At 42.4% G+C, this 26250-nt stretch overlaps 1 protein-coding gene across 1 annotated transcript in view; it reads right to left on the reverse strand.

Annotated features, from left to right (window-relative positions):
- IARS1 (isoleucyl-tRNA synthetase 1) overlaps positions 1–26250 on the reverse strand; it is a 299311-nt gene that overhangs the window by 54339 nt on the left and 218722 nt on the right. The window contains exons 19-23 of the mRNA XM_053721177.1: positions 25376–25520; positions 12017–12137; positions 11833–11924; positions 11638–11715; positions 7181–7302 (exon numbers count right to left, since the gene is read on the reverse strand). Of these exons, the coding sequence (XP_053577152.1) occupies positions 7181–7302; positions 11638–11715; positions 11833–11924; positions 12017–12137; positions 25376–25520 (558 nt within the window). The remainder of the gene's footprint in view (positions 1–7180; positions 7303–11637; positions 11716–11832; positions 11925–12016; positions 12138–25375; positions 25521–26250) is intronic.

Genomic DNA, 26250 nt, shown 5'->3' on the forward strand with positions numbered 1-26250 from the left:
CCTTAAAAACAGGGCGGGCCGTGGACTGATCACACTACAGAAGAAAGGAATTTATCAGGTAAGCATAAATTATGTTTTCTTCTGTTAAGTGTGATCAGTCCACGGGTCATCATTACTTCTGGGATACCAATACCAAAGCAAAAGTACACGGATGACGGGAGGGATAGGCAGGCTCTTTATACAGAAGGAACCACTGCCTGAAGAACCTTTCTCCCAAAAATAGCCTCCGATGAAGCAAAAGTGTCAAATTTGTAAAATTTGGAAAAAGTATGAAGCGAAGACCAAGTTGCAGCCTTGCAAATCTGTTCAACAGAGGCCTCATTCTTGAAGGCCCAAGTGGAAGCCACAGCTCTAGTAGAATGAGCTGTAATTCTTTCAGGAGGCTGCTGTCCAGCAGTCTCATAAGCTAAACGAATTATGCTACGAAGCCAAAAAGAAAGAGAGGTAGCGGAAGCTTTTTGACCTCTCCTCTGCCCAGAGTAAATGACAAACAGAGAAGACGTTTGTCGAAATTCCTTAGTTGCCTGTAAGTAAAATTTTAGAGCACGGACTACATCCAGGTTGTGCAGTAGACGTTCCTTCTTTGAAGAAGGATTTGGGCATAAAGAAGGAACAACAATCTCTTGATTGATATTCCTGTTAGTAACTACCTTAGGTAAGAACCCAGGTTTAGTACGCAGGACTACCTTATCCGAATGAAAAATCAAATAAGGAGAATCACAATGTAAGGCTGATAATTCAGAGACTCTTCGAGCCGAGGAAATAGCCATTAAAAATAGAACTTTCCAAGATAACAACTTTATATCAATGGAATGAAGGGGTTCAAACGGAACGCCCTGTAAAACATTAAGAACAAGGTTTAAACTCCATGGTGGAGCAACAGTTTTAAACACAGGCTTAATTCTGGCCAAAGCCTGACAAAAAGCCTGGACGTCAGGAACTTCTGACAGACGTTTGTGTAACAGAATGGACAGAGCTGAGATCTGTCCCTTTAATGAACTAGCAGATAAACCCTTTTCTAAACCTTCTTGTAGAAAAGACAATATCCTAGGAATCCTAACCTTACTCCAAGAGTAACCTTTGGATTCACACCAATATAGGTATTTACGCCATATCTTATGGTAAATCTTTCTGGTAACAGGTTTCCTAGCCTGTATTAAGGTATCAATAACTGACTCAGAAAATCCACGTCTTGATAAAATCAAGCGTTCAATTTCCAAGCAGTCAGCTTCAGAGAAGTTAGATTTTGATGTTTGAAGGGACCCTGTATCAGAAGGTCCTGTTTCAGAGGTAGAGACCAAGGTGGACAGGATGACATGTCCACCAGGTCTGCATACCAAGTCCTGCGTGGCCACGCAGGTGCTATTAGAATCACTGATGCTCTCTCTTGTTTGATTCTGGCAATCAATCGAGGAAGCAACGGGAAGGGTGGAAACACGTAAGCCATCCTGAAGTCCCAAGGTGCTGTCAGAGCATCTATCAGGACTGCTCCTGGATCCCTGGATCTGGACCCGTAACGAGGAAGCTTGGCGTTCTGTCGAGACGCCATGAGATCTATCTCTGGTTTGCCCCAACGTCGAAGTATTTGGGCAAAGACCTCCGGATGAAGTTCCCACTCCCCCGGATGAAAAGTCTGACGACTTAAGAAATCCGCCTCCCAGTTCTCCACTCCCGGGATGTGGATTGCTGACAGGTGGCAAGAGTGAGACTCTGCCCAGCAAATTATCTTTGATACTTCCATCATAGCTAGGGAGCTTCTTGTCCCTCCCTGATGGTTGATGTAAGCTACAGTCGTGATGTTGTCCGACTGAAACCTGATGAACCCCCGAGTTGTCAACTGGGGCCAAGCCAGGAGGGCATTGAGAACTGCTCTCAATTCCAGAATGTATATTGGCAGGAGACTCTCCTCCTGACTCCATTGTCCCTGAGCCTTCAGAGAATTCCAGACGGCACCCCAACCTAGAAGGCTGGCGTCTGTTGTTACAATTGTCCAGTCTGGTCTGCTGAATGGCATCCCCCTGGACAGATGTGGCCGAGAAAGCCACCATAGAAGAGAATTTCTGGTCTCTTGATCCAGATTCAGAGAAGGGGATAAGTCTGAGTAATCCCCATTCCACTGACTTAGCATGCACAGTTGCAGTGGTCTGAGGTGTAAGCGTGCAAAGGGTACTATGTCCATTGCCGCTACCATTAAGCCGATTACCTCCATGCATTGAGCCACTGACGGGTGTTGAATGGAATGAAGGGTGCGGCAAGCACTTTGAAGTCTTGTTAGCCTGTCCTCTGTCAGGTAAATCTTCATTTCTACAGAATCTATAAGAGTCCCCAGGAAGGGAACTCTTGTGAGTGGAACGAGTGAACTTTTCTTTTCGTTCACCTTCCATCCATGTGACCTTAGAAATGCCAGCACTAACTCTGTATGAGACTTGGCAGTTTGAAAGCTTGAAGCTTGTATCAGAATGTCGTCTAGGTATGGAGCTACCGAGATTCCCCGCGGTCTTAGTACCGCCAGAAGAGCACCCAGAACCTTTGTGAAGATTCTTGGAGCTGTAGCCAATCCGAATGGAAGAGCCACAAACTGGTAATGCCTGTCTAGGAAGGCAAACCTTAGGTACCGATAATGATCTTTGTGAATCGGTATGTGAAGGTAAGCATCTTTTAAATCTACAGTGGTCATGTATTGACCCTCTTGGATCATAGGTAAAATTGTCCGAATAGTCTCCATCTTGAACGATGGAACTCTTAGGAATTTGTTTAGGATCTTTAAGTCCAGGATTGGTCTGAAAGTTCCCTCTTTTTTGGGAACCACAAACAGATTTGAGTAAAACCCCTGTCCCTGTTCCGATCGTGGAACTGGATGGATTACTCCCATTAACAAGAGCTCTTGTACGCAGCGTAGAAACGCCTCTTTCTTTGTCTGGATTGTTGACAATCTTGACAGATGAAATCTCTCTCTTGGAGGAGAGTATTTGAAGTCCAGAAGGTATCCCTGAGATATTATCTCTAGCGCCCAGGGATCCTGAACATCTCTTGCCCAAGCCTGGGCGAAGAGAGAAAGTCTGCCCCCCACTAGATCCGATCCCGGATCGGGGGCCCTCAATTCATGCTGTGTTAGGGGCAGGAGCAGGTTTCCTAGTCTGCTTGCCCTTGTTCCAGGACTGGTTAGGTTTCCAGCCTTGTCTGTAGCGAGCAACAGCTCCTTCCTGTTTTGGTGCAGAGGAAGTTGATGCTGCTCCTGCTTTGAAATTATGAAAGGAACGAAAATTAGACTGTCTAGTCTTGGCTTTGGCTTTGTCCTGAGGCAGGGCATGGCCTTTACCTCCTGTAATGTCAGCGATAATCTCTTTCAACCCGGGCCCGAATAAGGTCTGCCCTTTGAAAGGTATATTAAGCAATTTAGACTTAGAAGTAACATCAGCTGACCAGGATTTTAGCCACAGCGCCCTGCGTGCCTGAATGGCGAATCCTGAATTCTTCGCCGTAAGTTTAGTAAGATGTACTACGGCCTCCGAAATGAATGAATTAGCTAGTTTAAGGACTCTAAGCCTGTCCGTAATGTCGTCCAGAGTAGCTGAACCAATGTTCTCTTCCAGAGACTCAATCCAGAATGCCGCTGCAGCCGTGATCGGCGCAATGCATGCAAGGGGTTGCAATATAAAACCTTGTTGAACAAACATTTTCTTAAGGTACCCCTCTAACTTTTTATCCATTGGATCTGAAAAAGCACAGCTATCCTCCACAGGGATAGTGGTACGCTTAGCTAAGGTAGAAACTGCTCCCTCCACCTTAGGGACCGTTTGCCATAAGTCCCTTGTGGTGGCGTCTATTGGAAACATTTTTCTAAATATCGGAGGGGGTGAGAACGGCACACCGGGTCTATCCCACTCCTTAGTAACAATTTCAGTAAGTCTCTTAGGTATAGGAAAAACCTCAGTACTCGTCGGTACCGCAAAATATTTATCCAACCTACACATTTTCTCTGGTATTGCAACTGTGTTACAATCATTCAGAGCCGCTAACACCTCCCCTAGTAATACACGGAGGTTTTCCAGTTTAAATTTAAAATTTGAAATATCTGAATCCAGTCTGTTTGGATCAGAACCGTCACCCACAGAATGAAGTTCTCCGTCCTCATGTTCTGCCACCTGTGACGCAGTGTCTGACATGGCCCTAATATTATCAGCGCACTCTGTTCTCACCCCAGAGTGATCACGCTTACCTCTTAGTTCTGGTAATTTAGCCAAAACCTCAGTCATAACAGTAGCCATATCCTGTAATGTGATTTGTAATGGCCGCCCAGATGTACTCGGCGCTACAATATCACGCACCTCCCTCTGAGCGGGAGATGTAGGTACTGACACGTGAGGCGAGTTAGTCGGCATAACTCTCCCCTCGTTGTTTGGTGAAATTTGTTCAATTTGTACAGATTGACTTTTATTTAAAGTAGCATCAATACAGTTAGTACATAAATTTCTATTGGGCTCCACTTTGGCATTGCAACAAATGACACAGGTATCATCCTCTGAATCAGACATGTTTAACACACTAGCAAATAAACTTGCAACTTGGAAATACAATTCAATTAGAATAATATTAAAATGTACTGTGCCTTTAAGAAGCACAGAAGATCTATGACAGTTGAAAATTAATAAATTGAAACAGTTATAGCCTCAATCCTTGTAAACAACACAACTTTAGCAAAGGTTTAATCCCATTAGCAAAGATAACAAATTCTGAAAGCAGGAAACAAATTACAGAATAAACGTTTTTTATCTCAGTCAAACTATAATTCTCACAGCTCTGCTGAGAGAAATTACCTCCCTCAAAATAAGTTTTGAAGACCCCTGAGCTCTGTAGAGATGAACCGGATCATGCAGGGAATACAATGAGTTGCTGACTGAAATATTTGATGCATAGAAAAAGCGCCAAAAAACGGCCCCTCCCCCTCACACACAGCAGTGAGGGGGAACAGAAACTGTCAGAAAAACAGATTAAGCAACTGCCAAGTGGAAAAATAGTGCCCAAACATTTATTCACACAGTACCTCAGCAAATGAAAACGATTTTACATTCCAGCAAAAACGTTAAACATAATCTCTAGTTATTAAACAGCTTTATGTATTTCTTACAGTGTAATTCTAGTGAAGTACCATTCCCCAGAATACTGAAGTGTAAAGTATACATACATGACATTATATCGGTATGGCAGGATTTTCTCATCAATTCCATTGTCAGAAAATAAAAACTGCTACATACCTCTATGCAGATTCATCTGCCCGCTGTCCCCTGATCTGAAGTTTACCTCACTCCTCAGATGGCCGAGAACAGCAATATGATCTTAACTACTCCGGCTAAAATCATAGCAAAACTCTGGTAGATTCTTCTTCAAACTCTGCCAGAGAGGTAATAACACACTCCGGTGCTATTTTAAAATAACAAACTTTTGATTGAAGATATAAAACTAAGTATAATCACCATAGTCCTCTCACACATCCTATCTAGTCGTTGGGTGCAAGAGAATGACTGGGAGTGACGTAGAGGGGAGGAGCTATATGCAGCTCTGCTGGGTGAATCCTCTTGCACTTCCTGTTGGGGAGGAGTAATATCCCAGAAGTAATGATGACCCGTGGACTGATCACACTTAACAGAAGAAATCGTTCACTTTTTCACAAATTTTTTCACAAACTTTTGGTTTCTCACTGAAATTATTTACAAACAGCTTGTGCAATTATGGCATAAATGGTTGTAAATTCTTCTCTGGGATCCCCTTTGTTCAGAAATAGCAGACATATATGGCTTTGGCGTTGCTTTTTGGTAATTAGAAGGCCACTAAATGCCACTGCGCACCACACGTGTATTATGCCCATCAGTGAAGGGGTTAATTAGGGAGCATGTAGGGAGCTTTTTGGGATAATTGTAGCTTTAGTGTAGTAGACAACCCAAAGTATTGATCTAGGCCCATTTTGGTATATTTCATGCCACCATTTCACCGTAAATGCGATTAAATTAAAAAAAAAAAGTTAAATTTTTCACAATTTTAGGTTTCTCACTGAAATCATTTACAAACAGCTTGTGCAATTATGGCACAAATGGTTGTAAATGCTTCTCTGGGATCCCCTTTGTTCAGAAATAGCAGACATATATGGCTTTGGCGTTGCTTTTTGTTAATTAGAAGGCCACTAAATGCCGATGCACATCACACGTGTATTATGGCTAGCAGTGAAGGGGTTAATTATGTAGCTTGTAGGGAGCTTGCAGGGTTAAATTTAGCTTTAGTGTAGAGCTCAGCCTCCCACCTGAAACATCAGACCCCCTGATCCCTCCCAAACAGCTCCCTTCCCTCCCCCACCCCACAATTGTCCCCGCCATCTTAAGTACTGGCAGAAACTCTGCCAGTACTAAAATAAAATGTATATTTGTGTTTTTTTTTAGCATATTTACATATGCTGCTTTGTACTATCCCCCTTACCCCCAACCTCACTGATCCCACACCAAACAGCTCTCTAACCCTCCCCCTCTGCCTTAGCGGGCGCCATCTTGGGTACTGGCAGCTGTCTGCCAGTACCCAGTTTAGTAAAAAAAGGAATCTTTTTTTTTTTTAAATCCCCTTTTCTGTAGAGTAGCTTCCCCACCAACCTCCCACCAGTTGCAGATCACTTAGAAACTTTACATAACATTTTTCTTTTCTCATTTATTATAGCTATTTTCAGATTTTTTTTCTGTAGTGTAGCGGTTCCCTCCCGCTCCCGCCCCGTGCACACGCCCGCCCGCCGCTCCCATGCGTGCCCCCGTCGGTCCCGCCCCCGATCCCGCCCCCCTGCACATTACACGGCGCATCGATGGCCGCCCACCCGCCTCCCAAGTCCGCTCCCACCCACCAACGATACCGGCCATCGATGTCCGGTGCAGAGAGGGCCACAGAGTGGCTCTCTCTGCATCGGATGGCCATTTAAGGTTATTGCAGGATGCCTCCATATCGAGGCATGACTGCAATAACCGGAAAGCAGCTGGAAGCGAGCAGGATCGCTTCCAGCTGCTTTCCACACCGAGGACGTGCAGGGTACGTCCTCAGGCGTTAACTGCCTTTTTTTTGAGGACGTACCCTGCACGTCCTCGGTCGTTAAGGGGTTAAACCAATGAACAGTGCAGTCTTTTCGGTTACTTTGCAGTAGGGTAATTACCGGACTGGTGGGAGCATGAGATAGTGGATACTCTGAGTGTCTTTATCCTGCATGGAGGTTAAATCTATCAATAACTTCAGGTTTTGGTACATCATCTCTGTGATAAATGGGGTGAATGGAGCCTGCAACAGATAAAAAAGAAGCATGAGAATCCCACAGGATCACTAAATACCTGCGCGCTAGCAATTTAACAGGGTAAGAGAAGCAAAGCACCAGATAGACTTATTATGAGAGGATTCTACTGCAGGGCAAGAGCTAAATAGCAGTCAATATTTAGTCATAGGAGTTAAATAAACTGCTCTGTACTAATAAGATTTTATTTACCGCCACATAATAACATTATAAAATGAGTGAATCAATAAATGAAAATAAACATGCAGAGCAATACAGAAATACAGAGAGACAGTGTAGTCAAATGTAAACTTGCATGCTTCAGATAGGACATGTAATTATAAACAACATTCCAATTTACTTTTATCATCACATTTGCTTTGTTCTCTTAGTATTTTTTGTCGAAAGCTAAACCTAGGTAGGCTCATATGCTAATTTCTCAGCCCTAAAAGGATGTCTCTTATCTTGTGTGTCATTTAAATAACATTGTGCTTACTCCCTTGGAGTCAGCACTGATTGGCTAAAATGCATGTCTGTCAAAAGAACTGAAATAAGGTGGGCAGTCTGCATAGGCTTAGATACAAGGTAAACACAGAGGTAAAAAGTATATTAATATAACTGAGATAAGGGGCAGCCTGCAGAGGGTTAGATACAAGGTAATCACAGAGGTAAAAAGTATATCAATATAATAATATAACTGAGATAAGGAGCAGTCTGCAGAGGCTTAGATACAAGATAATCACAGAGGTAAAAAGTATATTAATATAACTGAGATAAGGAGCAGTCTGCAGAGGCTTAGATACAAGATAATCACAGAGGTAAAAAGTATATTAATATAACTGTGTTGGTTTTGCAAAACTGGGGAATGGGTAATAAAGGGATTATCAATCTTTTTAAACAATAACAATTCTGGAGTAGACTGTCTCTTTAAGCTTGGCAGTCTATTAAAGAGCTAAAGCATGCCGCTCATAGGTAAGTGTATTCTAGCGGGGAAGTAGTAGGAGATACATGTATTTATGGGGGTGGTAAATACAATAATAAAAAATATAGCTATTTTTATTCATGGAAACCACCACCCATATTGCAAATTTCAGTACCTAAGTATTGGCCTAGGAGGCAAAGATTCCCTAAAATCCAAAAGTACTTAATACCTTCCACCTGTCTGGTATGCCAGACTTACTTACAGCCAAGAAAGTAGAAAGATAGGCGAGGACAAAACAGGAAAAATGAGGAGCAAACTAGAACTATCGACAGAAAAAATTATATAAAATTAGAGAAAATTTGACGGGTCTTGTGGACTCTCACCACCATGAAGAAATTCCAAAGAGATTTATACCAGGTAAGCATACATTTAGTTCTATTATATAAGTGGTGAGAGTTCACAAGCCATTACTTCTGAGAACTAATACCCAAGATGTGGAGTCCATGAGTAATTTGGGCAGGATAAAACAGTTTTTGAAAGGCAGGCACTTAATTTAACAGGCACTACTGCTTGGAGGAATTTCCTAACAAAAAATGCTGCAAAAGAAGCAAAAACATAAAAGTGGTAGAAAATAATAAAGGAATGTAAGGATAAACACGTTGCTGCCTTGCAAATTTGAACAATATAGATGTCTCATTTAGAAAGCCCAGGAAATGGGGGGGGGGGGGGATGTAATGCATTTTAGGGGAGACTATTCTGACTTGAAATAAGCCTTGTGAAACCAGAGATATAGACAAGAAATGTCTCTGGCCTTAGTGTGGACCTGAGACATAAATAAACAAATTAGAGGTTTGACTTAAATCCCCAGGAGCTTGTAAGCAGAATTTTAAAACTCTCACTATATTTAAATTATAAAGAAGCCTCCCATTAGAATTTAATGAAAAAGGAAAAAGAAGAAACTATAATTTTAGGGAAAAAAAAAACAACCTCTTATACCGCCTTATACCGGTGAAATAAGGAGATAAGGATGCTTGTAAGAAAGAGCACACAGCTCAGAAACTCTTCTGGCAGAAGATACAGCTAAAAGAAAAATACATTCCAAGACAGAAGCTGAAAGTCCAAATTATGCATAGACTCAAAAGGAAAGGCCTGCTAATAAAACTCTTAGAAACAAATTAAGGTTCCAAAAGGAGAAATTGGTTTAAATCACTGGATCCTGACTAAAGCATGAACAAAAACTCTGAATTTCAGGAAGTTTAGACACTTTCTTGTGAAATAACACAGAAAGTAATAAAAACATAAATTATGCTTACCTGATAATTTAATTTCCATTGTTACAAGGAGAGTCAACGGCTTCATTCATACATTACTTGTGGGAAATACAGAACCTGGTCACCAGGAGGAGGCAAAGACACCCCAGGCTTAAATACCTTCCCCACTCCCCTCATCCCCCAGTCATTCTGCAGAGGGAACAAGGAACAGTAAGAGAAATATCAGGGTATAAATGGTGCCAGAAGAAAAACAAAAGAATTTAGGTCCACCCAACGGAGAACCTGGCGGGAGCCGTGGAATCTCCTCGTAACTATAGAAATGAAATTATCAGTTAAGCATAATTTATGTTTTTCATCTAATACGAGGAGAGTCCACGGCTTAATTTATTACTTGTGGGAAACAAATACCCAAGCTTTTGAGGACACTGAATGAAAACGGGAGGGTAAAAAGGAGGCGGACCCTATTCTGAGGGCACCACAGCCTTCAAAACCTTTCTCCCAAAAGCTGCGTCAGCCGAAGCTAAAACATCAAATTTGTAAAACTTTGAAAAAGTATGTGAGGAGGACCAGGTAGCTGCCTTACAAATCTGCTCCATAGAGACCTCATTATTGAAGGCCCAAGAAGAAGCCACAGCTCTAAATGAATGCGCCGTAATCCTCTGAGGAGTCTTATGTCAAGCTGTCTCATAAGCCAAGCGAATCATGCTCCTCTACCAAAAGGATAGGGAAGTGGAAGAAGCCTTCTGCCCCTTGTGCTTTCCCAAATAGACAACAAATAAAGCGGAAGTTTGTCTGAAATCCTTCGTAGCCTGAAGATAGAATTTCAAAGCTCGAACCACATCCAAGTTATGAAGTAACCGTTCCTTCAAAGAATAATGTTTAGGACACAAGGAAGGAACCACAATCTCCTGATTAATGTTGCGATAAGACACAACCTTAGGGAGAAATCCCAGTCCAGTGTCTGATGAAAAGGAAAAGAATGACTGGGGGATGAGGGGAGTGGGGAGGTATTTAAGCCTTTGGCTGGGGTGTTTTTGCCTCCTCCTGGTGACCAGGTTCTGTATTTCCCACAAGTAATGAATGAAGCCATGGACTCTCCTCGTATTAGATGAAAATATGGCTTTTTAAAGAGCTTGCAGATAAAATTTTAGGGCTGAAAATTCCCATTTTTTTATAGGAAACAAACAGGTTGAAATAAAAGCCCAGGCCTTGTTCAAACATAGGAACTGGAACCATCACTCATATAAGTTCAATATCCTGAACACATTGAAAAAAATGCTTGAACGTTTACAAGGTTCTTTGGTTCATTGGTTTAGAGAGAAAAGAAAAAGTGGTAGTGTCTGGCTATGATGTACTTTACAATATGTACCGGCTATTAGCCTGCAAGCTATGTGAGTGCATCAAAATGTCTTCACTTACCGTAAGTTGCACTTACTCCACTGTGCCTTAACACCCGGTACAGAGCACATTACAGAAGAAGATCTAAGTATGAAGTATATCAACGATCGAACAGGAGAAGGCTAAGGGACCGGTCCCTGGGACACCTGTGGCAGGCTTGTGACTAACTCCTCACTGGGAGTGACTATGTCACTGCCCAATACTCCAATCTCCCTTGTGTCTCTCAGTAGCAGCATTCTAAAGGTAAATTGGGCCTCAAATTGGTCTAAGGACCCCTCTCAACCAAGAATCTGGAGCAAATCAAATCTTCACTTTCCTCTTTTAAAGCAAATTAAAAACTTGCATACCAAAGAGATTAAATGGATTAAGTACTCTTGGAGTTTTTGGAAACTTTGCCTCCTCTTAGTGGCCAGGATTTGAACTCCCAGGCGTAATGGGTTGTGGACTCTCAGAAACTTTATAATCTAAAACATGATGAGAGAAGTAATTTTCAGGTTACCACATTTCTGCATCTAACTTTAATTACATACGCGGCTTTTAAGGCTTATTCATTGCTTCATCCAACAATATGTTTACCATTAATGAAGTGTATGTGACAAAACGTATCAGATCACAACAGATATCTGTACATTGTAGATCACACCTGTGTTATGATATGCAGTGACTTCTAATACAAGACAGAGTGATCTTACTTCTAGTGGGTGTCTAATTTTTTCCTTTGAATGTAGTAGGGAGGCCACGTCTGGTTTACTCACCATCAGCCGGCACATAGAAAAGACAACACTGAACAAGGTTTCCAATGCCATCACACAGTCTTCGGTGCCACTCTCGCCCTATTAATTTATAAAAGGGGAGGAAAAAAGGTCAAAAGGAGGACACATAGTTTACAATCATTTTAAAGGAAATCAAGTATAAAAAAAATATTTATACAGATCTGGAAGACAACTAACCTTCAGCCGCCGGCGGTTCATCCTCACGTACCAATTAGTCAGCATGTCGACAAATTTAACAAGTCTTGGAACCACTGTGTATAGTCTGTAGGCTAAGAACAAACCCACAATGAATGTTTTATTTCGATCAGACGGATAACTAGTTTAGCAGTTTAGGAGACATCGCTAATTTAACACAACACACCTGACATTTCTGCCTTGAAGAACTGGATAAGGGATTGCGTGAAAGACAGGATCCATTTGTCCATAATGTTACTGTTCTGCCTCACTGTGTTCTCATTATACAGAAACTGAACTCCTTCTTCCTGCGTTATACAAAAACAGATGATTGCTAAATCAAGAAGCGGTTAAGAAAACAGAATTTATGTTTACCTGATAAATTACTTTCTCCAACGGTGTGTCCGGTCCACGGCGTCATCCTTACTTGTGGGATATTCTCTTCCCCAACAGGAAATGGCAAAGAGCCCAGCAAAGCTGGTCACATGATCCCTCCTAGGCTCCGCCTACCCCAGTCATTCGACCGACGTTAAGGAGGAATATTTGCATAGGAGAAACCATATGGTACCGTGGTGACTGTAGTTAAAGAAAATAAATTATCAGACCTGATTAAAAAAACCAGGGCGGGCCGTGGACCGGACACACCGTTGGAGAAAGTAATTTATCAGGTAAACATAAATTCTGTTTTCTCCAACATAGGTGTGTCCGGTCCACGGCGTCATCCTTACTTGTGGGAACCAATACCAAAGCTTTAGGACACGGATGAAGGGAGGGAGCAAATCAGGTCACCTAAATGGAAGGCACCACGGCTTGCAAAACCTTTCTCCCAAAAATAGCCTCAGAAGAAGCAAAAGTATCAAACTTGTAAAATTTGGTAAAAGTGTGCAGTGAAGACCAAGTCGCTGCCCTACATATCTGATCAACAGAAGCCTCGTTCTTGAAGGCCCATGTGGAAGCCACAGCCCTAGTGGAATGAGCTGTGATTCTTTCGGGAGGCTGCCGTCCGGCAGTCTCGTAAGCCAATCTGATGATGCTTTTAATCCAAAAAGAGAGAGAGGTAGAAGTTGCTTTTTGACCTCTCCTTTTACCGGAATAAACAACAAACAAGGAAGATGTTTGTCTAAAATCCTTTGTAGCATCTAAATAGAATTTTAGAGCGCGAACAACATCCAAATTGTGCAACAAACGTTCCTTCTTTGAAACTGGTTTCGGACACAGAGAAGGTACGATAATCTCCTGGTTAATGTTTTTGTTAGAAACAACTTTTGGAAGAAAACCAGGTTTAGTACGTAAAACCACCTTATCTGCATGGAACACCAGATAAGGAGGAGAACACTGCAGAGCAGATAATTCTGAAACTCTTCTAGCAGAAGAAATTGCAACTAAAAACAAAACTTTCCAAGATAATAACTTAATATCAACGGAATGCAAGGGTTCAAACGGAACCCCCTGAAGAACTGAAAGAACTAAATTGAGACTCCAAGGAGGAGTCAAAGGTTTGTAAACAGGCTTAATTCTAACCAGAGCCTGAACAAAGGCTTGAACATCTGGCACAGCGGCCAGCTTTTTGTGAAGTAACACAGACAAGGCAGAAATCTGTCCCTTCAGGGAACTTGCAGATAATCCTTTTTCCAATCCTTCTTGAAGGAAGGATAGAATCCTAGGAATCTTTTTTTTTTTTTTTTTTTTTTTTTTTTTTAAGGAGCTTTATTGGAAAAAGAAAAATAAACAGACATTATACATGAAAGTCAATGGTATGGCATAAAAGAATATACAGAATTTGACAAAGCTTTGACAATCATTTTGCTCCGTTTTTACAATTTTTTAGAAATTTTTCTGTAGCATGAAATATAACTTTTGTAGATATGCCCAAAAAATTGGGCAAAACGAGCACATAGAGAAAAAGGAAAAAGAAAAAACCTAACAGGGCCAGTTAAAGTAAAATAAAAATGATATTGACTTATTTCAGTATGTCATCACTACTAAAGTGACCGGTCCTTGCATACCCCTCGACTTCATGTCGATAAGTGAATAGTCAGAGAATAGACAGAAAAATATAAGATACTAAAATAAAGAAAGGTGGAAATGAGAAAAGAATGAAGAAAAAAAAACAAAAAAAAAAAACACCCAATTATAAGGGAATAGGTAACTCACATTGTGCACCTATCTATTAAGTTACAATGGTTCCAGGTCTACTAACTAGCCCGCTGAGCGGGCACCATCCCACATCTGCAGCAGCGTCATATAGACGTCCAGTTTCTGAATCCTAACATAGTGATATTTTTCCAGAAGCAGGATGTCCTGCACACTTTGTTTCCAATCCGCCAGCGTGGGAATCTGAACTGATTTCCACCTCCGGGGGACAAGGTTCTTAGCTCCTGTCAACATCAATTTTAAAAGTGTCTTTTTCAGACTGTCCTTTATTTTATTGGGAAAATGGAACAGCAATATCTCTGGGATTTTTGGAATATCCATCTCCAGAATCCCCCGAATCTCCCGCCAAACGGAGGTCCAGAAGGGCTCCAAGAGGGGGCAATCCCACCAGATATGTAAAATCGTTCCTGTCTCCCCACACCCTCTCCAGCACCTGTCTGAAACTCTAGGGTAGATTGCTCGAAGCCTAGATGGCGTAAGATACCATCTACTCAGGAACTTGTAATGAGATTCTTGTATACGAGCTGAGACCGAGACTGTCCTGGCAGCCCAGAAAATACGCTGCCACTCCTCCTCGGACAAATCCGTTCCCAACTCTCTATGCCACCTTCTGGTATAATTTGGAAGGGGGCTGTCCTTGGGGTGAAGGAGAAGGGCGTAAATGATAGAGATCAAATGTCTAGATGGAGTTTTTTTCATGCATAAAGCCTCGAAGGGTGTAGGGTCCCTCAATAAATGTGTCTTATGTTTATGGGTGCTTATGAAATGGCCTATTTGTAAATAAGTAAACCAAGACAATGGGATCTCAGGAAAAACAGCCAAAATCTCTTCCCTTACCTTTATTCTCCCCATAGAAACAAAGCTAGCCACTCTGTTACCGAACTCTCTGCTCTGTTCCGGGGGTATTTTAGACTGAAGTGGTAGATCGGGGTTGGAATATATAGGCGTCAGGGGGGAATACAATGTTGAAACATGGGAGTCCACTTTTATCGTAGTATCCCATACGCTAAACAGCTCCTCCAACAAGGGGTACTTCCGCACACAGGAAGATCTGTGCTTAGCAGCCGTCCACAATAGGGGCGACAGTTCCTGCACTTGTAAAGCTTCCTTGTCAATAGTAATCCAATCTTTTTGTGGGTTACCCTGACACCACTCAACTATTCTCTGCAGAATCACTGCTTTCCTGTATAGTCTGAGGTCCGGGAGGCTCAGTCCGCCATCTTCCCTAGCTAGATACATAGTTTTTCTGCATACTCTCGGTCTGATCCCCTGCCAAACATATTCCTCGATTAAGGTTTGAAACTGTGTAAGGAAAGTAGGAGGTAAAGGAATAGGTAGTGTTTGAAACAGGTACATTATTCTTGGAAGGATATTCATTTTCACTACCCCTATTCTTCCCAACCAAGAGATTGTTTTGTGTTTCCACCCTGAAAGATCAGCCGTAACTGTGCGTCTAAGCGACATATAGTTAGCCTCAAAGAGGTCTGCAACTGAGACAGCTAAGTGTATGCCAAGATATTTCAATTGGCTTTCTTTTATTTGAAACAGACTATGTTCCTTGAGCCATCCCATTACAAGTGGGTCTAAATTAACTCCCAGAACCTCAGACTTAGTGGCATTCAGTAAAAAGTTTGAGACCTTACCATATTTGTCAAACTCTTGTAGCAAGGCAGGAACCGATGTCTCTAGATCTCGTAGTGTAAACAGAAGATCATCAGCATACATACATATCTTACATTCCCGATCTCCTATTGGATATCCTTTGATTTGTTTGCAATCGCGGATATTACACGCTAGGGCCTCTACCGAGATGGCAAATAATAAGGGGGATAAGGGACACCCCTGCCTAGTGCCATTTGAGATATTGAGTGATTCTGAAAGAAGACCGTTGACCCGTATCCTCGCACTTGGAGAGGAATAGAGGCTAAAAACTGTGTTAATGAACCGCCTCCCAAATCCCATTCTCCCCAAGGTGCCTCTAAGGAACTGCCAGTTCACCCTATCGAAAGCTTTTTCCGCATCAGTCGACAACAGGGCGAACGGCAGCCCCCGGTGGGCAGAATGTGAAATCAGCTGCAACACCTTAAGGGTGTTATCCCTAGTTTCCCTACCCGATATAAATCCGACCTGGTCTAAAGCAATCAAGTCTGGTAGGTACTTATTAACTCTGTTTGCTAACACCTTCGCCAAAATCTTGACGTCAGTGTTCAGCAAAGATATCGGCCGATAGCTTTGCGGTTTATCTGGGGCCTTTCCCGGCTTTGGTAATACTGTTATGTATGCCAAAAGCATAGATGCCGGTAATACCCCACTGTCAGGTAAAATGTTGAACAAGTTCTGGAGGTGTGGCAGAAGCTCCGGGAGAAACGCCTTATAGTATTTTGCGCTTAGCCCATCTGGGCCCGGACATTTACCACTCGGGAGGCTTTTCAGCGCATTCGCTATCTCCTCCCCGGTCAGGGGTGTCTCTAAAAAGGCCACAGCTTCTTTGTCTAAGGTTCGGAGTTGAGTGGTCGTGAGGTAGTCTTGGACCAATTGGCTCTGTGTGGGCATGTCCCCTGGTTGGGTAGCCGGGCTATTTTTGAGATTGTACAGGCCATCGTAATAATCACGGAATACTTCCGCTATACCACGGCTGTCCCTATGGGTCACATTTCTGTGATCCTTCATAGAATATACATAAGCTTTGAGTTGGGATCGCTTTAATGTCCTAGCCAGTAATTTACCAGCTTTATCCCCCTCCTCATAGTACCTTTGCCTAAGCCAGATCGCTATTTTATGATTTTCATCACGAAGAAGTTGTCTAAAATCCAATCTGGCTTGTGTCAGTCGATTGTCAATATCGCTATTTAAGGGGTTTTTCTTGTGTTGTTCCTCTAATATTTTAATATCAGTTAATAATTGGTTATATCTCAACCTTTTTTGATTCTGCAATCTGGCTTTGTGCTTAATAAGATGACCTCTAACAACACTCTTATGGGCCTCCCACACAGTGGAGAGGGGCATATCCTCTGTTAAATTCAATTCGAAGTATTCTCGCATACGCTCTGAGACATCCTCCAGGATGACCGGATCACCCAAGAGGGTCTCATCCAGTCTCCAAATATAGGAGGTAGCAGGCATATCGGGCCACAGCATTTCAAATGAGACAGGTGCATGGTCAGACCATGTAATTGGGGCAATATCACTACGTTGCACATATTCAATACCATGAGAGTTTGTAAAAAAATAATCTATACGGGAGTATTTCCTGTGCGGGTTGGAATAAAATGTGAATTCTGTCTCAGTGGGGTGTAACGTACGCCATATGTCATGCAGCAAGTGACCTCTAAGCATCGTGTTAATATGTTTCAATATATGGTGAGGCACGCTTGAGAGACCATTGGAAGTATCCTGTTTTGGGACTAATGGAGTATTAAAGTCCCCCCCCATGATAAGAATTCCTTTAGAATGCTCGAGCAATCTCCCCGAGAGCGTTTTGAAGAAGACATGCTGTGCTACATTCGGGGCGTATACATTAATCAGAGTGACTAGAACATTATGTAATAATCCTACCACTATGATATATCGGCCTTCCCTGTCTCTTACCACGTCTTGCGCCTGAAATGGTACCCTATGATGTATTAAAATACCCACCCCATTCTGTTTACGAGGGCCGGAGGAAAAGAGAGCAGTTGGATATTTATGGTTGTGCCATTTTGGTTCTTTTTGTTTGGCAAAATGAGATTCCTGTATAAAAACCACATCCCCCTGAAGCTTATTTAGTTCTCTTGTAACTATGGAACGTTTACCAGGACTATTCAGACCTTTCACGTTTATTGTTAAAAATTTCAGTGGATGAACCTGGGGATTATTATGTCTGGCATACATTATTGGAGAGAAAAAAAAAAAAAAAAACCAATAGAAGTAAGAAGAGATTAGGGAGAGAAACAGCAAAGGAAAGGATGAAAAGTCAGAAAAGAATTATAGTTATAGAAGAGAAGATCCTAGTTCTAAAGGGGATCACTAACTATATAGTCTGGATTTGCTGTCGAACTAGGGTCTCTTAGTATACTAAAAGTCAGAAGTAGAGAGGTATCTGTAAAATAGTGGTGTTTAATGATCACGTGTAACAACTATACTGAAGGAGAAAGCTACCTACTAACCTCTGTGTCGGTTTCTACTAAAGGGAATATGCCTACGGTCGGCCTAAAAAAAAAAAAAATTTAAACATTTTAACAGGACCTGAGGGGATTAAATATAGATTAGACATTAGTGTAAAACATATAATTATTTTAAACCAACAATACACAAAATGTAAATAAGAGCCGACATTTTAGAACCGTATGGGACATATATGAGTAGAGGAGGACCCTTCATAGAAGTATAAATGATGACCCATCCCCAGCCACACAGTCCTTAGTAACATACACTAGTCTGCATAAGACCCCAAGTATAAACGAGCTTCATATGCAAAAAGCTGATATTTATTGTTAACAGTGTCCCCCACAAATAAAGCAACTAAACCTTAGGATACGAAAAGCCGGGGGTCCAGTACAAGTTAGTAAAACTCAAGGAGATCTTGGTATCCGAGGGGGGGCATATACTTAAATTAAAATGGAACCCTTATTTTAAAAGGGCATAACTAACAATTTAGAAATCCACCTCCCCCCAACACCAAAAAACAACAACAAAAAAACAAAAAAAACAAAAAAAAAAACAAAAAAAACAAAAAACAAAAAGGATCTAACTCCATTAAAGAAAGAGCATCAGCCTAAGATTTACATTTTTACTTTACAGCTATCTGGGCAGACCTATCAAGTAACTGTGGCAAGGTGAGGACAAAGTCTTTATTAGAGACTGGTCCATCATGACGAAGTCTTTATAATGTATTACTGTCCTCATACATTCATTTTAGAACAGTTCCAAGGGAAATAAGCCAATAGTCTTACCCATCCGGTTAGGTCTAACGTCTGCCTTCCTGGAGATCAGAAGAAGGGCCTGCAGAATTGTCTGGGAGCGGAACCTCCACTCCCAGAACAGAGCAGAAATTCTCCAAATCAGACATGGAGCGGAAAATTGTAGATTTTTCTCCATTAAAGGCTATCAAACTGGTGGGGAATCCCCATCTATAAGGGATCTTGTTATCCTGGAGAACTGATGTTAGGAAACGCAGCTCCCTACGCTTCTGTAGGGTTGCAGGGCATAGATCAGAGAAAATTTGCAGGGTAATCCCTGCGTATTGAACTGGTTGTTTGTTCCGGCTGCAGCGAAGTATCTCCTCTTTATCCTTGTAGTTCAACAGCCTAAGAATGACATCTCTTGGAGGGGCATTTAAAGATGGTTTGGGCCGCAACGCCCTATGCGCCCTTTCTATGATCACTTCTTGTGCCGATGGTGTTCCCTTGATGGTTCTAAAGAGGTCTTGTAAATACCCCAAAAGAGCAGTGGGGTTGATTGTTTCCGGAATTCCTCTAACTCTGAGGTTATTCCGCCTGCTGCGGTTGTCCAAGTCCTCTATTTTTTCCAGAAGACCCTGTATAGCATTGGTATTTTGTTGAATCTGAGAGGTGTTATCCTGCAGCTTTTCCTGCATTGTAGCCTGTGAGGTCTCGACAATATTAACCCTCTGAGAGAGTTCAGCTAGGTCTCTTTTTAGTTCACCAAATAAATTCTTGATGTCTGCTGCTATTCCTTTTATATCCTCTTTAGATGATAAAAACTTCAAGTCCTCTTTAGTAACATATTGTGAGGATTCAGGAGTAGGTAAAGCTACGGGTAAGGCTACAGCATCTTCTCTTGAGGATGTCTGTGTCTGGTCAGCACTAGGTACTTGAGATCCAGTGGGCTTAGTGTAGTAGTTCATATTTCTTGTTTTCGTGCCCTTTTCACCCCCAGGCTTTTTTTGTGACATAATAATATTGCTTATAGGATTAGTAGATTCTGCAATCCCAAAATCAGCTTATTAGAAAAGAGGTTATTTCCTGCTGTGTTAATCTAATTTGGATTTATGTCCCAGCTATAGAATAGGCAGGATGGTGTTAATAGATTTTGCAGTCCCAATATCAGCTTGTTAGAAAAGAAGAAAAAAAAAAAAGACACTGCAGACTCACTGTGATAATTCCTGCTGTGTTAATCTGCTTTAGATTTGTGTCCCAGCTGTAGAATAGGCAGAATGGTATACTGTATTGTGTGCTGTATTATATAGTATTGGGGGATGATGAGAATCCTGAGAAACCAGTATGCGCTGAAAGCTTCAGCTTATCCTTATCCTTATCAACTCAGGTATTTTTGCCAGCAACCCAGAAAATTCAAGCCTGTACCAGCTGCTCCTCGCCCCTTCTCAAACTTATAACCCCCAATACTTGTGAGCTCTATGTAAACTCTGTGTAAGCTCTTAATACACACACACCCACTCAATAAACAGGCCGTGATCCTCTGTAGAGCCGTGAAGTCTCTAAGCCCCTTTTGCCGTGTTTATTGACAGTGATACAAGCAGTATATCGCCAATCCTTATGGAGGAAGGTTAGAAAGATTAGGAAGGCTAGAAAGCAAGTCTCACGGCACCTCAAGAACACCACTAGGAATCTTAACCTTGTCCCAAGGGAATCCTTTAGATTCACACCAACAGATATATTTTTTCCAAATTTTGTGGTAAATCTTTCTAGTTACAGGCTTTCTGGCCTGAACAAGAGTATCGATAACAGAATCTGAGAATCCTCGCTTCGATAAGATCAAGCGTTCAATCTCCAAGCAGTCAGCTGGAGTGAAACCAGATTCGGATGTTCGAACGGACCCTGAACAAGAAGGTCTCGTCTCAAAGGTAGCTTCCAAGGAGGAGCCGATGACATATTCACCAGATCTGCGTACCAAGTCCTGCGTGGCCACGCAGGAGCTATCAAGATCACCGACGCCCTCTCCTGATTGATCCTGGCTACCAGCCTGGGGATGAGAGGAAACGGCGGGAACACATAAGCTAGTTTGAAGGTCCAAGGTGCAACTAGTGCATCCACTAGAGCCGCCATGGGATCCCTGGATCTGGACCCGTAGCAAGGAACTTTGAAGTTCTGACGAGAGGCCATCAGATCCATGTCTGGAATGCCCCACAGCTGAGTGACTTGGGCAAAGATTTCCGGATGGAGTTCCCACTCCCCCGGATGCAATGTCTGACGACTCAGAAAATCCGCTTCCCAATTTTCCACTCCTGGGATGTGGATAGCAGACAGGTGGCAGGAGTGAGACTCCGCCCATAGAATGATTTTGGTCACTTCTTCCATCGCCAGGGAACTCCTTGTTCCCCCCTGATGGTTGATGTACGCAACAGTTGTCATGTTGTCTGATTGAAACCGTATGAACTTGGCCCTCGCTAGCTGAGGCCAAGCCTTGAGAGCATTGAATATCGCTCTCAGTTCCAGAATATTTATCGGTAGAAGAGATTCTTCCCGAGACCAAAGACCCTGAGCTTTCAGGGATCCCCAGACCGCGCCCCAGCCCATCAGACTGGCGTCGGTCGTGACAATGACCCACTCTGGTCTGCGGAATGTCATCCCTCGTGACAGGTTGTCCAGGGACAGCCACCAACGGAGTGAGTCTCTGGTCCTCTGATTTACTTGTATCTTCGGAGACAAGTCTGTATAGTCCCCATTCCACTGACTGAGCATGCACAGTTGTAATGGTCTTAGATGAATGCGTGCAAAAGGAACTATGTCCATTGCCGCTACCATCAACCCGATCACTTCCATGCACTGAGCTATGGAAGGAAGAGGAACGGAATGAAGTATCCGACAAGAGTCTAGAAGTTTTGTTTTTCTGGCCTCTGTCAGAAAAATCCTCATTTCTAAGGAGTCTATTATTGTTCCCAAGAAGGGAACCCTTGTTGACGGAGATAGAGAACTCTTTTCCACGTTCACTTTCCATCCGTGAGATCTGAGAAAGGCCAGGACAATGTCCGTGTGAGCCTTTGCTTGAGGAAGGGACGACGCTTGAATCAGAATGTCGTCCAAGTAAGGTACTACAGCAATGCCCCTTGGTCTTAGCACAGCTAGAAGGGACCCTAGTACCTTTGTGAAAATCCTTGGAGCAGTGGCTAATCCGAAAGGAAGCGCCACGAACTGGTAATGTTTGTCCAGGAATGCGAACCTCAGGAACCGATGATGTTCCTTGTGGATAGGAATATGTAGATACGCATCCTTTAAATCCACCGTGGTCATGAATTGACCTTCCTGGATGGAAGGAAGAATAGTTCGAATGGTTTCCATCTTGAACGATGGAACCTTGAGAAACTTGTTTAAGATCTTGAGATCTAAGATTGGTCTGAACGTTCCCTCTTTTTTGGGAACTATAAACAGATTGGAGTAGAACCCCATCCCTTGTTCTCTTAATGGAACGGGATGAATCACTCCCATTTTTAACAGGTCTTCTACACAATGTAAGAATGCCTGTCTTTTTATGTGGTCTGAAGACAACTGAGACCTGTGGAACCTCCCCCTTGGGGGAAGTCCCTTGAATTCCAGAAGATAACCTTGGGAGACTATTTCTAGCGCCCAAGGATCCAGAACATCTCTTGCCCAAGCCTGAGCGAAGAGAGAGAGTCTGCCCCCCACCAGATCCGGTCCCGGATCGGGGGCCAACATTTCATGCTGTCTTGGTAGCAGTGGCAGGTTTCTTGGCCTGCTTTCCCTTGTTCCAGCCTTGCATTGGTCTCCAAGCTGGCTTGGCTTGAGAAGTATTACCCTCTTGTTTAGAGGACGTAGCACTTTGGGCTGGTCCGTTTCTACGAAAGGGACGAAAATTAGGTTTATTTTTTGCCTTGAAAGGCCGATCCTGAGGAAGGGCGTGGCCCTTACCCCCAGTGATATCCAAGATAATCTCTTTCAAGTCAGGGCCAAACAGCGTTTTCCCCTTGAAAGGAATGTTAAGTAACTTGTTCTTGGAAGACGCATCAGCCGACCAAGATTTCAACCAAAGCGCTCTGCGCGCCACAATAGCAAACCCAGAATTCTTAGCCGCTAACCTAGCCAATTGCAAAGTGGCGTCTAGGGTGAAAGAATTAGCCAATTTGAGAGCATTGATTCTGTCCATAATCTCCTCATAAGGAGGAGAATCACTGTCGACCGCCTTTATCAGCTCATCGAACCAGAAACATGCGGCTGTAGCGACAGGGACAATGCATGAAATTGGTTGTAGAAGGTAACCCTGCTGAACAAACATCTTTTTAAGCAAACCTTCTAATTTTTTTATCCATAGGATCTTTGAAAGCACAACTATCCTCTATGGGTATAGTGGTGCGTTTGTTTAAAGTGGAAACCGCTCCCTCGACCTTGGGGACTGTCTGCCATAAGTCCTTTCTGGGGTCGACCATAGGAAACAATTTTTTAAATATGGGGGGAGGGACGAAAGGAATACCGGGCCTTTCCCATTCTTTATTAACAATGTCCGCCACCCGCTTGGGTATAGGAAAAGCTTCTGGGAGCCCCGGCACCTCTAGGAACTTGTCCATTTTACATAGTTTCTCTGAGATGACCAACTTGTCACAATCATCCAGAGTGGATAATACCTCCTTAAGCAGAATGCGGAGATGTTCCAACTTAAATTTAAATGCAATCACATCAGGTTCAGCTTGTTGAGAAATGTTCCCTGAATCAGTAATTTCTCCCTCAGACAAAACCTCCCTGGCCCCATCAGACTGAGTTAGGGGCCCTTCAGAAATATTAATATCAGCGTCGTCATGCTCTTCAGTATCTAAAACAGAGCAGTCGCGCTTACGCTGATAAGTGTTCATTTTGGCTAAAATGTTTTTGACAGAATTATCCATTACAGCCGTTAATTGTTGCATAGTAAGGAGTATTGGCGCGCTAGATGTACTAGGGGCCTCCTGAGTGGGCAAGACTCGTGTAGACGAAGGAGGGAATGATGCAGTACCATGCTTACTCCCCTCACTTGAGGAATCATCTTGGGCATCATTGTCATTGTCACATAAATCACATTTATTTAAATGAATAGGAATTCTGGCTTCCCCACATTCAGAACACAGTCTATCTGGTAGTTCAGACATGTTAAACAGGCATAAACTTGATAACAAGTACAAAAAACGTTTTAAAATAAAACCGTTACTGTCACTTTAAATTTTAAACTGAACACACTTTATTACTGCAAATGCGAAAAAACATGAAGGAATTGTTCAAAATTCACCAAATTTTCACCACAGTGTCTTAAAGCCTTAAAAGTATTGCACACCAAATTTGGAAGCTTTAACCCTTAAAATAACGGAACCGGAGCCGTTTTGAACTTTAACCCCTTACAGTCCCTGGTATCTGCTTTGCTGAGACCCAACCAAGCCCCAAGGGGAATACGATACCAAATGACGCCTTCAGAAAGTCTTTTCTAAGTATCAGAGCTCCTCTCACATGCGACTGCATGCCATGCCTCTCAAAAACAAGTGCGCAACACCGGCGCGAAAATGAGGCTCTGCCTATGCTTTGGGAAAGCCCCTAAAGAATAAGGTGTCTAAAACAGTGCCTGCCGATATTATTATATCAAAATACCCAGATAAAATGATTCCTCAAGGCTAAATATGTGTTAATAATCAATCGATTTAGCCCAAAAAAAGTCTACAGTCTTAATAAGCCCTTTTTGAAGCCCTTATTTACAATCGTAATAAACATGGCTTACCGGATCCCAGAGGGAAAATGACAGCTTCCAGCATTACATCGTCTTGTTAGAATGTGTCATACCTCAAGCAGCAAGAGACTGCTCACTGTTCCCCCAACTGAAGTTAATTGCTCTCAACAGTCCTGTGTGGAACAGCCATGGATTTTAGTGACGGTTGCTAAAATCATTTTCCTCATACAAACAGAAATCTTCATCTCTTTTCTGTTTCTGAGTAAATAGTACATACCAGCACTATTTCAAAATAACAAACTCTTGATTGAATAATAAAAACTACAGTTAAACACTAAAAAACTCTAAGCCATCTCCGTGGAGATGTTGCCTGTACAACGGCAAAGAGAATGACTGGGGTAGGCGGAGCCTAGGAGGGATCATGTGACCAGCTTTGCTGGGCTCTTTGCCATTTCCTGTTGGGGAAGAGAATATCCCACAAGTAAGGATGACGCCGTGGACCGGACACACCTATGTTGGAGAAAATAACATTAAAAAGGAGGAATTTCTCACGTCTACAGAATTTAAAAGAAAAAAAAAAGGGATTGTTCATAATTTTGTTTTCATTTTTAGGGACAAGATCATAACCTCAGAAATATGAACCCCATCGAAAATGAAAATCAAGAGAACAAATAAATGAAAGAAAAAAAAACAAAGCTACAGGTTTTCATAAAGAACGTTGAGAATATTAATAAAGTGTGTTTGTAAAGTAACTATTGAGAGAAATATATGTCAGAATCTACAAAGCTCACACCTTGCTCAGACGGAAAATATTCTGTAACAGGAAGCGATAGGCATTGTACCAGGGTAAAAATACATCCTTCAGAACGTCTCGCACACCCTCCTCCTTAAACCGAAGGTTTTCTGCTCTTACCACAGGGGAATTTATAAGGTATAATCTGAAAGTAGACACAATAACCAGTGGGAAACAGAATGTAATACATGTATACAAAACATGTCAAACGTTGGCAAATTAATGACAACAAAAGGGTTAACAGTGATATGTGAAACTAAAACATAAGTCTTTCAAAAGCATCATTCTTTGTTTGGTAAAAGTCATAATATTATAAACAGATAATTCCAGTTGGCAGCAGTTCCTGAATAATCTCTTTATTACAAGCCCGGGATAGACCCATCTGTAAAACAAAAAAGACTGGTTGAAGGCTGTTCCGGAGTTCTTTACATGACATCAGCTTGCTCTGGGTTTTCCCTGCCCTCGTGTGCCAAATCCAATATCATGCAGTGCACAGCCTTCCCTTTAATGGCGAGGAAAACCCTGCTGCTTTGTCTACTTAATATACATTGCCATTCGTGCTGTATAAACAGCTTTTGACTGTACAAGGTTAAGGAGAGTGGTCTTGGCACGGTCTGAAAGACAAAGTGGGGGCTGAATTAGGAGCTTTGACAGAACGCACACCCTACCCCGCAAAAATAAGACAAACTATATAGATCAGCATCCTGGACGCCTGCGGAGGGCAAGTAAGGTAACTCACTGCAGACTAGATTACTCCAACACACGACATGCCCAGAACTAGATTAAAATTAAAGGCTTTGTGTGAGGAGCTGTTAGATGTTCTTTCTGAATCTAGCTATAGTGATAGTAACTATAGCCTCTGCCGGTGTTGTGAT

Source organism: Bombina bombina, chromosome 7 (genome assembly GCF_027579735.1).
Source record: "Bombina bombina isolate aBomBom1 chromosome 7, aBomBom1.pri, whole genome shotgun sequence".
Lineage (NCBI taxonomy): Eukaryota > Metazoa > Chordata > Amphibia > Anura > Bombinatoridae > Bombina > Bombina bombina.